Source organism: Cydia pomonella, chromosome 7 (assembly GCF_033807575.1).
Source record: "Cydia pomonella isolate Wapato2018A chromosome 7, ilCydPomo1, whole genome shotgun sequence".
Classification (NCBI taxonomy): domain Eukaryota; kingdom Metazoa; phylum Arthropoda; class Insecta; order Lepidoptera; family Tortricidae; genus Cydia; species Cydia pomonella.
In genome coordinates, this window is record NC_084709.1 from 20911406 (window position 1) to 20927126 (window position 15721).

The 15721-nt window shown below is 37.3% G+C and overlaps 1 protein-coding gene across 9 annotated transcripts in view; it reads right to left on the reverse strand.

Moving 5' to 3' along the window:
• LOC133520126 (PDZ and LIM domain protein 3) overlaps positions 1-15721 on the reverse strand; it is a 38922-nt gene that overhangs the window by 21655 nt on the left and 1546 nt on the right. For 6 of the 9 annotated variants that reach the window (XR_009799704.1, XM_061854459.1, XM_061854460.1 and 3 more), the window contains 3 exons: positions 11630-11860; positions 1829-1977; positions 184-282 (listed from right to left, as the gene is read on the reverse strand). Coding sequence is in view for 8 of the 9 variants with exons in the window: in XM_061854459.1 (XP_061710443.1) it covers positions 184-282; positions 1829-1977; positions 11630-11860 (479 nt within the window). In the remaining variant the exon portion in view is untranslated. The remainder of the gene's footprint in view (positions 1-183; positions 283-1828; positions 1978-11629; positions 11861-15721) is intronic. The other 3 variants (XM_061854461.1, XM_061854462.1, XM_061854463.1) reach the window with 2 other exon arrangements.

A 15721-nucleotide genomic window follows, 5' to 3' on the forward strand; every position in this document is an offset into this window, starting at 1 on the left:
AAAAGAATCATGCGCGGATTTAAATTGGAAAATGCTTACCACGGCTATGTTCAAAATAGATTCGAATAAGGACTTATAGTATGGGGCAAATATCAGCAAATACTTTCAATAGTACGTCTGGTTTATAGAACTTATCCTAGGTTTCCCGGAAGGTACAAACGACACCTAGGATGCATGGCTTACTCAGCGAGCTCGTGATAGAAGGTGGGCGTAGGAACTCTGCCTACATAGCCGCCGGTAGCCCGCGGCGGCAGTGAGTAAAGATGCGAACTGGATCCACCCCTGCGGTTACATCTTGTTTATGAACATACTTTCTTGAATAATACTATGGAAACGTTATCCTTCTTGATAGAAACATTTAGAATTATACAGCTAAATTGAAACGTATTCACTTGAAGACAGTGCCCAACTGACAGTGACTGTGCCAACGTCTTAAACGGCCTTATAAGCACAATTTAAGGCTTGACATAATTTCAACTAAGTGTAAGTCACTCAAAACAGGAATTAATTTATTAGTTTTATTTTTAAGCATTAGAAAGAACTTCTCAGAAATAAGCATGTGGATGTTTTACCAGAAATTAGAAACATTAAGTGGCGAAATAATGATAATTCTAATCGAATAGTCACATTATACGTTTCCATCATTTACTTCAAAATTTTACTGCTTTTCATGCCTGTTTTACTTTACTTAATGCGTAATACCCAATTTCTTCCGCGAAGTTCTTTCTGCACCTACAAAAAAAAACGAATAATATGATTCTATTTTCCCGTTCCGTTCTTTATTATAGTGAACACGTTTCTGTTTGCTTTAGCCTCTATATCTTAATCTTAATTTTCAGGTAAACCAGTGTCACCTTCACACATCAGCCATCTGGCAAATTGACCTGTCCTCAGTTATTTTCAATATCGCCGGAATTTGCGATCAAGGTGACACATTCCTTGGCTTCCAATTCGTCACGTTTTGATGGAAATTGTGCGATGTTTGAAGCGTTGCAAACAGCCAGGGTCAAAGCTTGTAGTTATTGCTGTCAACTCTGATTATGATCAAGCTTTATAATTGCTTCAAAACTCAAAATATAGCAGCCTCGTTATCTTCATTCGTCATATTTTACTTATATTTAGAGACCCATTGCTAATGTAATAGGGCTCTAAATCTCAGCCGCAGACAAAAGAATACTAAGACGAAAAAAATATAACAAGAAGTGTTTGTGATAGATAATATAGAGAAAATATTATAGCAACAAACTTTTGTTTGCTATTATTACTAGGTAAATAAATTCTACTTATCCAACACAAGTGTGTGAGCAAATACACGTCTTAGTCAGGGAACGCGATCAGGATAACCGAAAAACCAAATAGCATTCGTATATTTCTTTGATATTTTAAAATAGTGTTTATGTAAGGTCGAAGGACTATCAAATTAGTTAAATAAAACGCATTATAGTAACAACTGAGAACTAAGTTACAAAAAATATCTGTTAAATTAGTACCTGGGTCATACAAATTTTATTGTATTCGTATGGTTAACTCGTTAGCGTCGTTATCACGCCTGTAATAGAGTACAGGGTAAAAATTAGCTTTAGAGTAAAGACTCTAAAGCTAATTTTTACCCTGTACTCTATTACAGGCGTGATACAATTTTCAGTACTTGAGACTCAAATAAGAAATCCCTGATATTTATGCACCCGGATTTTTAACTCTTACTGTACCTACTGTCCACAAAAAAGACCTTTCTGTAAAATGTGTTAAAATATAAATAAAACCGGTATTAGATCCCTTATCTTAGTATTCCTTTATCTACGCTCTCTCCCGCTTTAGAAAGTCTCACCTCTGCACTACAAGCTTAATGTGGTTCTGCGCATTCTTGAACAGGTTCTGTGCATCCTCATGACGGAGGTCGCGGGCGTCGTAGTCATCGATCTTCGCGATGATATCGCCGCGCAGGAGATCCTTGCCGGCCGGCGTGCCTGGGGTCACCTGGAAAGGGATATTGGTTTATTCGTTTTTAGAAAAAAATCGGAACGTTGAAACACCACTATTTAAATTCCTAGCTATAGAGGTAAATTGTTGCCAAATACAAAAGTAAGTAAAATCAGAATCAATGCGATCAGAGTTGACGCTATAATGTAAGTGACTTATACGTGTATATCAGATATGTTTATTACAATCAGTCAAATTAAAATTCTCTGTTTATTACAATCAGTCAGTTAAATTCTATTTCAAATCAGTCAAGTAAATAATAAATATTTGGCATATATTTAAGGAGTATTCCACCAGAGATTTGCATATGAACGCTAATATATAAATCTGAAGATCGTAATAATCTTTGACGTTCATAAGTGCATTGTAATATGCCTACTTGAATAATAAACTATCTTTATCTTTAATGATGTCGATGATTCCTTAAATATTTCTGAAATCTAGAATTGTAACAGTAATAAGTGCCAATTAGGTACATCCACACATCATCAGGCCTGATATCAGACCCAATTTCGGGCCCGAGATATAATATTTTTCCGTTTCACCAAATATCACCACATCGTTAACAAATTTGAAATGTAAAAAAATAGTTCATAAGAAGAAATATCAAACATTGAATATTTTTGGCAATTAGAGACAAAATATTTTTTACATTTCAAATATTGTTAACGATGTGGTGATATTCCGTGAAACGAAAAACAATTATCAGGCCCGAAATCGAGACTGATTTCGGGCTCGTTATCGGGAAGTGTATATGTAATTGGCGCTATAGGATCACTTTTCAGACATGCTTCTCTTTGATGTTTGTTAGGGTTGAGTACACACATTAGGTACGTACGTAGTTAAATACATAGATGTCTATCGGGCGCCCCAGCTACTTATCTATTCCAGATTCTATAAATACAGATGTGTTTCTCAGCGAGATTAAGATTTTCGACGTTCTCAATTAGCTCTAACAGTCCAGACATAAACAAGGAATCACGTTAGTGAACACCAAAATAATAAATACAACTCAAGCGATATCCGTGAGTGAAGTTCTTAAATTAGGAAAATACCGATCATATATCAATGGTTTAGCGTCATTTCGAGTAAAGTTCATGGTCTTGACGACATGTCTCGCCTAGTGGGTATATTGTGACCTTGACTATGAAGCCGATAGTCCCGGGTTCAAATCCTGGTAAGGGCATTTGTTTGTGTGATGAGCACAGATATTTTTTCCAGAGTCATAGTTGTTTCCTATGTATGTAAGTATTTATAAATATTTATATATTATATTACATATGTTATCTAAGTAAGTACCCACAACACAAGCCTTATTGAGGTTACTGTGGGGTTTCGTCAATTTGGGTGATAATGTCCTATAATATTCTAGTCTCTATCCATCCCTCTTCACCGCACTGGGTTCATGTCGAATTCGTTTTCCGTGCAGGTGGCCCGTCTTTGGAACGGAACATTTAAAAAATCCTTACGTACTTTCTTTGCTAGCAAAATGAAAAATTAATAATGTATGTGTAAGCTCTATATGTTTTGTCGTTATTTATGTATATATTACAAGAAATATAAGTATGTATATTTATGTATGTATGTATGGTATGTTATTGTATTATATTTGGTTGTTGTTGTTAAAGTAGCACCGCCCACAATCTCTCTGCTTTGCCTAAAGGTTGACTGGTAGAGAATGCCCCATGGCATTAAGTCCGCCTTTTGTACTATACGGTTTTCTTTTGTGCAATAAAGATTAAATAAATAAATAAATATTTATTTATTAATCTATTCATCATCGTTATGACTTCGTTGCTGCTCATCTGCTGCTAACTGGAATTTAATAATGGATAAAGCCCATCCTCAAAGACCTTTATAACGGTAACGTATCCAACGACTACAAAATGTTATTTCTGATAACAAATAAAAAACGAACAACGTTTTTCGTAAGCGTAATTTTAGCAACCAAAACTGTGCCATTTTTTCGCTGTAAGCTCCAACGAAATTACGCATAATATTTTCTGTAAAATGACATACAGACACCCGAAATAAATTAGCAAATACCAAGCAAGAAAATAGCTCATTATATTATTATGTCACACTTGAAGGTTGAGAGAGTTGGGCCATGACATTCTGGTTTCGTTCGCTCACCTCAGAGATATAAACAGAAAGCCAGGTGTTAGATGGACGGATTGAATCAGATACTTTCAATAAATTTTTACTCATAAAATCACTGTTACCATGACAAAACCAACGAAAATAGGACTCCAGCACACTTTGCGCTTTCATAATGGTTTCCTTCGCGAAATACCACTAGGACCAGACCTTTAAATCAAGCTTTGTGGACAACCTTTCAGTAACGTTTATAAACACGTACTTATTATCAAAATGTTGGCGATAAATTGTAACTAGCGCATGCAGAACTCAAAAGGCATTATTACGCATTCAACATACCATCAGCTAGAATAAAATCCATCTTTTTTACTGTGCTTTTGAGATCTGAAGCGCTTTCTCGAATCGAAACCGAAGTTATGCTCTATCAAAAAAAATAATCACATTTGTGTTAGTCTTCTTCTTTGTGCTGCAGATCTCCGACAACCGAGAAACGATTCTGTACGAGATTATCTGACTGCTTTCATAGCTGGCTGGCATAGGCTGATCAGTTTAAAATTGGATGACTGTATGAATCAAAGCGGTGCAAACATTTGCGAGACTCCTATGTAGGCAATACCAGCTATTATATTGTAAGAGCCTCAAAGGGCTAGAAGTGCATGCGACGACCTTGGAGCTAGGCGACATGAGAGCGACGTATGCACCGACTTTGGACTGCGGCCAGGCTAAAAGCGTACCGGCGTCGCTCCAACCGGCGACATTTTTATTGAAAACAACCACCGGATCACCACTATAATTCCCATCGCTATAAGATAGAAAACCAGTATAAAATGTATCAAAATTTAAGTTCCGTAACTACAAGAGATCTCAGTTACTGGCTTCCGAAGTTGTCGTCCCAAAGCGATGAACAGTCGGAGGCCGAACACCGAGCTGCGCAGATCCATCACACTTCCTCAAGTCAATGGCGAGGACATGATAAAAATACTCGTGTCCATCAACGCTTGTTCGACGGCGATTCTCAGCTAATTCGTTGTGACTTGCGTAGCTGTGAAGGCTTCACGCTTATCATACTTATTTAAAATGTTTCGATTTTGTACCTTGTTGTCTCGGAATAAGATACACAATCGATCTGTTTTCAAATGCACATACGGTGCACGGCAGAGGGTCTTTGATGATCTAACATAACCCAGCTGGCGGATACGCATGTCACTTGCGCTCATGACGCATTGCATTTACGTCAAATGAAGCTTTAGCATGACCTAGTCTAGAGACGTGCTGAGGGGCAAGCTTGACGCAAGATTTCTGGCTGCTTCTCGTAAAGTTTAAAAGGATTTTATTAAATCCCGACTATTTAGTCAAATTTTCCGGTTAGGTAATTTCTAAACAAAACTTAGGAAATGCTCAAGAGCTTGTTCTGCGGGGGATAGTGTGTAGAGTATTACTCTGTTCGAAAATGCTGAGTTTACCTGGTCATTAAGGTGCATGCTCATATTGCTCATTCTCATCGAAGCGTGAAGAGTTAGAGCCACCCCACACTAGCGTTTTTCGAGCTTCGACGTCTAGTCAAGTAGTTAGCGCTATGGAAAATGGCATCACTGCGCAGTTGCGTCAACGTTGCGTCGAGCAGCAGCCATAGAGTTGACTAGACTAGATGCCGACGGTCGAAAGAGGCTAGTGTGGGGTGGCTCGAACTCGTCACGCTTCGATGAGAATGAGCAATATGAGCATGCACGTAATAACCAGGTAAACTCGTCACCTGCGGTCATAAACTACAATTTTGTCGGAGAGGTGCCGACCTGCAGTGAATGTGGCCTTACGTTTGGTGCTAAAATAGGTTATGTCAACCACCTGAGAGCTCACGAACGTTGCTCTCATTAATCAGCACAGTTGGTCGATAGGTCGATACCAGCCAGGACAGTATAATGATGATGATTACTCATTCCCATACCTTTTCTGATATGTCGTCATTTATAGAGGCATTATATTTACGAAAATGTACATAAGTACGTCGGAAAAATCCCGTTAATGATTAAGGTGTGTTAGGGTAAGTTGAAAACAGGGGTAAGTATGATGAACTCCTCCGTAATTCAGAATTGCGTGTAATACCCACGTTTTGGATTAGAAAGAACTCCGCCGAAGCATAGGATTTTTGATCATGATGGCCTCATGAAAACGGTTATTAGATTATTACTCATACTCGTATCGCGATTATTACCTACTCATTTCTAATAACCGTGCAAGTTAAATTGTCACATTTAGATTTAGTTTACAGTTCTTTCTAATGCTAACTAAGCGAATAATAGCTATAACATAGAGCATGCATATTGCACATCTGTTAGTAATATGTATGTAATTTACTAGGTATGTCTAAATCTTCTGTATCATATTAGTTTGGCACGTTCGGTTGTAGTTTGACGGATTTAAATACTTACGTGTAATTAGATTAGTCTAAATTGTGGGGGTGACACAATTATGGCACCTACAAATCTTATCTGGGTAGGTCATTTGGTGATAGTCGAAGGTGCAGAAAGCATAAAAATGTCAAATAGGATATAATTATCATAATAGTTTTTCCGTGGCTGGATTCGTCAATCTAGGCGTCGAAAGTTAAAACAGCCGTTTTTGTTTAGAGTTCATAAATCGACGAGTCAAGCAACATAAAAACTAGTTTGATGTATTCAAAAGGTACTTAAAGACAAAATAAAGTACGTAGCAGCCCTATTTTTTGAATATCTATCGTTAAATATAAAAAATCACAAGTACTTTCCAGTTGGGCTAGTGAGCACGTTGATGGGCTCTTAAGTCAAGTTTAGTATAAATTTCAACTAAATCAAAGATGTAGACGTAGATTTAATTTGAATTGGTTGAGCAGTCATTGATTCCCCATACAAACCTACACCTCCCTTTACAGTTTTAAGGGATTTTTTTTGGGATAAAAATATGTCTGTTTCAAACATCTTGGCTGTCTGACCATGACATTTTCTATGATACAGTAATTTTTTTTTTTCGCTATTTAGGGGTTGCTCCCATATGTACTAAAAGTTGCTGAGTATGACCTATATATTCGGCCCGTAAATTGTTGCAGGTGACTAAATAAACAACCTATATCTGTGTGCAACATGAGTGAAAATTATAATATGGGTGGTATGAAAATTTAGAACAAAAACGTTATATGTATATACATTATTGAGCCAAACATGACTACGAAATTATGCTACCTATACCTACTACTTTAATACAGAAGATAATCCTAACTTCTAAAACGTGCCCTACTAAACTAAAATAAAAATTTAGATTATAGAAACTTTTCGTGCAAAAGTCATGTAGATGTATGATTCAAGACTATGGGAATCCTACCTATCAAACCATAGAACTCAACTGTCATAAATTGTTACCTAATAATGATAAGTTAATTACCTATTACAATGACCGCATCAAAATGAGAGATATTTTAAAATAAATAGAATTGGCAACCGCACACGGCACTTTTCGCAATTGCCTGGCTACATAACAAAAATAAAAAAAAATTAAAATAGTTCTAATTCAACATAGCTCTATCACTAGGAAATACGGGTACTTATACCGGTATTATGTTATTGAGAATATACCTTTCTTTCATTATGCCCGCTTAGTCACTCAAAATTCAGGCATAAGGCAAAAGCTTCATCCATAACTAAGTTAGAGTGGTTCATCAATACCTAAGGTTCGAAAATGCCGTGAATGCCTTCGGGGAAAGAAGTCGACTTAGCGGTGCCTCAGATAAATCATAAAGTCGCAGGCAGACACAAAACACTATATTCACTATGGCTACAAATACATAATAACTAAGAACAAATTTATTATCATCGAATAATTACTTAAAAAAGCAAAATAAAACAAAAACCTAACCCTGTGACTAATTTGGGGATCCTGGTCACGGCACCACGTCATTTTTTACATATTTTATGATGTATTGTCGGTTCAGTCGTTGCTACTATATTGCATACTGTAATCATTTGTACCTACTTGTAGAATTTTAGATACCAAATAATATAATTTTGCGATTTGAACATATCATAATATAGGTATAAGGGACACGCAACTACCTACATCGTGTACGAGTACACCGTGTTTTTATTGGATTCCATTAACTCCGGGGCATGGGTAACTCTAAATTGCAAAACCTACATACTTACCTATATGTACGTCAAATTTTAATGCGATTTTCAATTTATATTATGGTATTTGGTTGCAAAAAACGCACCCGTAAAAATAAACCTGTTTATTTTTGTTCAATTTTCCAATATCACTCAGCTGTCCGTCTCGATATTGCAATGACTCACTAACCAGATGGGGAGGAAGCAATGAATATTTTAATAGAAGCACGAGAAAGGGATCAAGGTTATCGAAGATTTATTGCATTGAAGGTCGCCAGATAACGTTAATGGATTTAATGTAATGTTATCAGGAAGTGTGCTAATAAATATCATCGTCATCAATGAAGTGGGACTGGTGCGTTGCGTCGCGTCGCGTTGTTTTGTCGCAAGCGTCGTCGTAGCGTTGTTTTACATATATTTTATGAGTGTGGCCACACTGGTGCGTTGCGTTTGCGTCGCGTCGTCGCAACGTGTTAATGTGGCATGTCCAAAAAAATCTATGTAAAACGATGCAGCGTTAACGACGCTTGCAACGAAACAACACGACGCGACGCAACGAAACGCACCAGTGTGGCCTCACTCTCACTCTAATGCATTGCGAACGACGCGACGCAAACGCAATGCAACGCACCAGTGAGGCCTCACTCTAAGACAAAGTGTAAAAATGTCATCATAAATGTCAAATTTCCACTTTGTTTTGTTCTGTCAAAGTAGGTGCTGAGTTAGCTCAGACGGACTCTAGCAGCTTAATTCCCACCAAGATACCTAATGAGATAAGGACTTAACACACATTTGAAGTTATGCAGATAAATAAATAATAATAATAAAATATTATAGGACAATTTTACAAAGATAGACTTAGTTCCACAGTAAGCTCAATAAGGTTTGTGTTGTGGGTACCTGGGTACCTTCTAGACAGCAATGTATAGATAGATAGAATAATATATATTATATAGGTATAATATATACATATGTACTTATTACGCCGAAAACACTTATATAAGTAGGTATGTACAAACAGCAACACTCTTAACTGTCCACCGGTGGACCTTATGCCTTTTGTTATAAGGTCCACCGATGCGCAGTTAACAGTGTGGGCCATCGTACGGTAGAAAATATCGATAACTCAAGAACAAATATTTGTGATAAACACAAAAATAAATGTCCTTTCCAGGATTTGAACCCGGCACTAAAACTGTTGTGTAAAGGGTCCAACAGGGACTTTTTTGCAAAAAAGGGAAATTGTACCAATAGGATTAGCGAAAGAGAAGATATAGGTACTGGTTTGTGCCTGACCCAATGCATGTGTGATAAAAAATACGTTTTTCTCTCAGAGAAGCACCATCTAGTGAACCAAATACTGCTGACAAGCTATAAGTAATGATACTAATGATAGGTCTTCATCAGCAGTATAATGAGATAAATAGTCATATGCAAGTTATTGTCAATTATTTTGTAACCCACTTTTATTTCTTACTGTACTTTTCTCATTTGCGTGTCTATCAAGTACTTATCGAGACCTTTTTGATGAGCCTAAACTCGATGTGTTTGTGATTTTCCATCGAGGATTTCCTTTGCTTACCTTCAAACTGCATCATAAAATCAGCACCATTTTAGCATTTTATTACATCGTTATCGGAATTACAGAATACTGGAGTAGTTTAAACTTGGAAATCTCAACTGAAGACAATAGGGCCAACTAAGTACTCATTCAAACAAAAAAAATCGATCCGACCGTCTTCGTAAAATCGGGGAAAAAAAAATGCTACAAATTGAGAACTACCCCTTCCGAAATTTTTAAGTCTGTTAATAAGTGTGGTGATAAGCTAAAACTACTAATAATGAGAACTTTGGACCCGGGTACGTCCTTAAACTACGTCCAAAAGAGAGGTATGGGCATTGTGAATGTCATCTCGCTTTCTGTGGTAGGGCACATCACAGCGGATATCATTCCAGATCTAGAGCGGAGCCCAAATGGGGAAGTATCTCCACCTTACAGAAAATCGCAGCCAAATAACACTAGATCCTACTCATAGTGTTGTGTTCCTGCCGGTGAGTGCCGGGGAATACTAGGGTCGGCAACGCGCATGTGACTCCTCTGGAGTTGTAGGCGTACATAGGCTACGGAGACTGCTTACTATCAGGCGGGCCGTATGCTTGTTTGCCACCGACGTAGTATTAAAAAAAAAACTAAAATCAGTACTCCAATCATTGTGGTACCGTAGGGTGATATGGTTGTGATGGTACATCTGGTTCAGTACCTATATCCTCCCATCAAGGCAACGACATCAACAAAAGATAACATTAAACATGTCACACATGTCTGGCAACAACAATCAAACCATGTGACCCTCTTTTGTTAATAGCTCGTAAAAATATAACCAAACTATGTCGGTGAGAAATTATTACTGTGCCGCTGTGAAGGCGAAATTGGATTAATAAATTATACTTGGTTTAATAGTCCCAGACTACCTCGTGGAAAACCATGTGTAACGATTCTATTAACGGTTAAAGCAAGTTATAGTTCTGGAGATTTACAAGCAGATTCATAATCTATTGATCATTACCTCAGTACTTTGTCCTCATAGACGACTTTAAAAACCAACTTCCGTGAGATTAAGAGCCAGGGCATCAAAATGGGGTCAAGCTTCACAATTCTAAGGCGGCTGTCGAACGCGTCGCCCATCTAAGAATAAATCGGTTATAAAGAGACATCGCTCTGGATTTGTTGATGGTCTAGTCGGACAACTCGTTTGAAACGTTTTAATATTTTATACTGAAAACGAGTCAATTTAAAAACATGGCTGTATATTCAACTTTCAGATAAAATAGTTTATAAACGAATCGCTTGATTCCAAATTATAATATGAATCTCGGTGATACGCGCGAAACTTTTTCTATAGGTACCATTTTCGGTTTTACGAACTTAATAGACACCTCAATCATTAAACCTTATCAGCTGTCTTGAAGATTCCATGAATTAAAAAACAGAAATCACTAAGACACATACGCGTCAAAAACAACCCTGTTTACCTACTCTGTAGGCTTACGAAAAAAAATGAAACACCACTATTTCTAACAGCAAAACTATCTATTTGGTGAATGCATGACAACACAGACTAATTGGAATATGAAAAATAATAACTTTTATTTACATTACCGGTCCGTAAATATCACCTCTATGTCTAAAAGATCATGAAAACATTGAAAAATTTCGTATATTACCACCATTATATTTTGAAACGGCTAGAGTTTTTGGCGAGCAAATAAAACATCAAGGATCATTACAACATACAAAACATTCGAGCAACTATAAAAAAAAAAAGTTCTTCAAAAACAACACACAGGTGACACATAGGCCGGTATCAAAACACTCCAGCCCACGCGTAAACAACTCCAGCTTTGTTTACACCGCTTACCCTTGTCACAATGAGCGGCGTCGCCAGGTCCGCCCCGCCGACCAGCCGGAGCCCCCAGTTGGTGTCCCTGTGCTCCCTCCGTAAGGTCACCACGAACGTATGCAGCCGCCCCATGGCTTGCACGCTTGCACGCGGTGCGCTCTCGACGGCTAAGCGCGGTGTTGTGGCAAAATTAGCGCGCCCCGCCCGCTGCAACCCTGCCTCGATCGACCTAGTTCGATTTACGGGAACCTAGGGCAATATTGATTGCCAATTTCAGTTTCGATTTTGAAAGCGAGAGCATGAATTTTGTTACGAATATTTACCGTTCTAGAGACATTGATGAGGATTTAGGTGTACCCAACCAGAATAATTTTCAATAATTAGGGGTCATCCATTAATTACGTCACAAGTTTAGGGGGATGGGAGGGGGTCAAGAAAATGTGACATGTTGTGACAAGAGGGAGGGGGGAATCACAAGCTTTGTGAAGTCACTTTGACTTCAACTGTAACCGAAAATTGGTCTGATTTTTTTGTATTTTCTGTACTATTTTTTATAATAATAGGTTTTTACAATGACATCTTTTTTATTCGTGTTTTTTTTATTCCAAATCGGTTTTGTGTCATTAAATTTTTAATATTGTTTTTATTAAACAAATTTCTTATTCAAATAATAATACTTTCGAATTTGCTGATTTCGTTGAAAACAAAATTGCCAAATATCTGACGTCAAACCAGGGGGAGGGGGTTGGCAAAACGTGACCAGGTGTGACAAGGAGGGGTCCAAAAATCAAAAAAATCGTGTGATGTAATTTATGGATGACCCCTCAGTTTAAATATTTTAGTTGTGCAAGTACACTCCACATGATTTGGGAGACTATATTACAGTAGGATAATGATTAGGTACCAAATTTCTATTTTGAGATTATTAAAAAAACATTAATGGTAGTAGACGAACAAATACTGAGGCGTACCCATAACATAAGTCATGCGTCCCATTTTGGCCATTTTACGACACAAAAATAAAGAAAATTCTCAATTTTTGGCTCGAAGGCGATGACAATGTAAGATTATTTTATATTTAAAGCAAAAATACACAAAAAAGACGAGCTTAATCATCGCTGACACAGGTGTGCGATTATTTTACATTTAAAGCAAAAATACATACAAAAATAAAAATAGACGAACACACACATCGCTGACACAGGATTTGTAAACAAATCATGAAAAATAGCACGTTTTGCTGGCAGCTACGATTTGTCTTCAAAACTTGTGATTCATGGAAACCGGGAGCCAGCGTGCATTTGTTTTGATTTTCGGCCATTTTGCAGGAGGCCGATTTTTGATTTTCAAGCACTCGAGAACGGCGAAATCGGCTCCTGATTCCTGCCTGCTTTAAAACTCCGTCAAACTAGGCATTGGTACAAATAATAAGACTTTAGAATTTTTTCTCGTATTTAGCTCCAGTTTTTGAATATAGAGTTACATTGGAATTTCCAAAATGGTATGAATACTTCATTTAACCGACATCAGAAATAGGATGCTTTGGTTGGTTTGATTGATAATTTTGTTGTTTCAATTCGCAACTCAGCTGTTTATGTGATGCTGTATCCCTGTCTCCATAATTCAATTTAATCATATTCTCTGCAGTAGATCAAAGGACACAGCAACTCGCGAGGTAACGATGTAGCTGACATCTTGGCGAGAGGAGGCTCGGATCTGAAGGTGGCAGGACCTGAGCCAATTCTAATACCTATCTCTACCATAATTATGCCTGGTTCAGGAACACGCTCCAACAACAGTACGGTAAAACAATAGTACGGTCAAACCTATGCACATGCAGGCAAGCGAAGGAGGCCCTCCCGACTATCAATCCCGGATTGTCACGGGGGCTGAGACAGCTGAAGAGGCCACAGCTGCGTCTTCTAACCGGATCAATGACTGGCCACGACCTACTTAACAAGCACCTGTTAACCCTACGCGCTACAGATAGCCCCTCTGCATGGAGGCAGAAGAGACAGTCGCCCACGTCATTCTCGAATGCCCAAGGGAGACAAAAAACCGGGCACTGCACCTGGGTTCACCGAGGTCTTTCCCAGAAGCCATCGGCAGACTTCTTGGTCGAATTGGATTGACAAGAGGAGTGCCGACAACTGCGATAAACGCAATATATGACGTCGACTTGTTGAAACCAAGCCTGCGATAACCTATAACCTAACCTACGATTTTTGAAGTATCGAATCTTTCATTCGAGAATCGAGCCCCGGGACTCGACACCTACAAATTGTTTGTTCACCGAATAAACAAGTAAGTAAAATCAAGATAAAAACTTTAAATTTCCAGAAAAAGCTTCGATATTGCTAACACGCCTATATATATTTTAAAAAATCCCTCTTGGTACAGTCAGTAATAATATCTTGCACAACGAAGCACTGAAAATGAAAAGACTTTAGTGACAGAGTCATGAGAGCGCGTCTTTTATATTGCCTGCTTTGTCGTTTAAAATATTACTGTGGATGACTGTACAGTGTTATAAATATAATATCAATCATCAATATTACAAGATATTATCATGACCTAAAACGAAACGTAATGCAATGATTTGGCAGCTGCCGATCTAAATGCGTCTGGCGTTTCCTTACAGAATCGACCGAGATTATTGCCTATGTACCTACCACGATATAGTAAACCAAGATGGTAAACGAAGCGGGCATACCTAATAGCTAAAACTATAGTTTAAGAGGCTGTCAACACCCAATGTCCTTGAAATTGATGTTACTTAAACAGTTTTTTAAGAAAGACTATTTGTTTTAGTCAAGTAAGAAAAATATAATATGTTCATATTAATTATATGTATTTCAAAGACTGGTTGTACTCGATACAGGATTGAACGAAATCGGCTCGATAGAAAATAATTGCAAAGATTGGTCTTAAAATCACAATTAAGGTTTTATGTCTTTATTGTTTTGACTTATGGGTCTGCAATTAAAATCACAATTTCAAAACATTTATATCTAAACCGCTATTGAGTAAAATATTACACTAATAATCCACTTTTATTTTATTTAAATATTAAGTAAAATGACAGTCAAAACAAAAGTTGACACCGACACCGAACACCGATGTTTGGATTTTCGTAGAAATAAAATAATTTTGAACCACGAAAGTGGCGAGAGAGAGAGCTGAAAAGTGAACTACTCAGATTTAAGTAGGTAGTGGTAGTTCTTGTGTGACCTATATCTATATAACCTCGGCAAGCAAAAAATTGGAGTAGAAATTAGGCAAGAAAATAATTTAATCATATTTAAGATTCTTTTGACGACCGGGTTGGCCTATTGTGAAGCAGATGGTCCCGGGTTCGAATCCCAGTAAGGGCATTTATTTGTGTGATGAACACAAATATTTGTTCCTGAGTAATGGGTGTTTTCTATGTATATAAGTATGTGTGTATCTATATATGTATGTAGAACGTTGCCTAGAAACTAGTTGCTAGGCCGATTTGTGTAAGATTGTCCCCAAATATTCATTTATTTATTTATAAAGTGCTTTTTAGTAATTTGACGACATGCGTGAAACAACGTCACTTCACTGTTTTCTAGCTGCAAAAGGTATGTATCATATACTTAAAATAAATTATTTCACACCATGCACAACATAAAGCACCAGATAATTTATTATAAAAACATAGATGGCAGTTATTTTTTTACACAATTTATATTTGATAAATAAAAAAGTAGGAGAGTTCACCGTGACGTCACTATATCAGTTTTCATATAAAATTCATCAAATGCAAATCGTTTAGACAGTTCTAAAAAGAAACTGATTTATCTAGTAGGATAGGGTGACCAGATCTGATTTCCAGTTTTACGGGACAACTGCATTAAAAATACGGGATTCGAGGTTAAAATACGGGACTGGTGTTTTTTTTTTTTTTATTATTTGGAGATCCAACAGCTGTGACATTAACATAGAAAAATATAGTAGATACAGGAAGCCAATTATAGGAACTCACAGGTAGTGACATAATACTAAACTAAGATTACGCACTATTGCAACCATAATAAACATTATTTTTTGGTGACTAAAATTTAGCATTATCAATTAAATTACCTA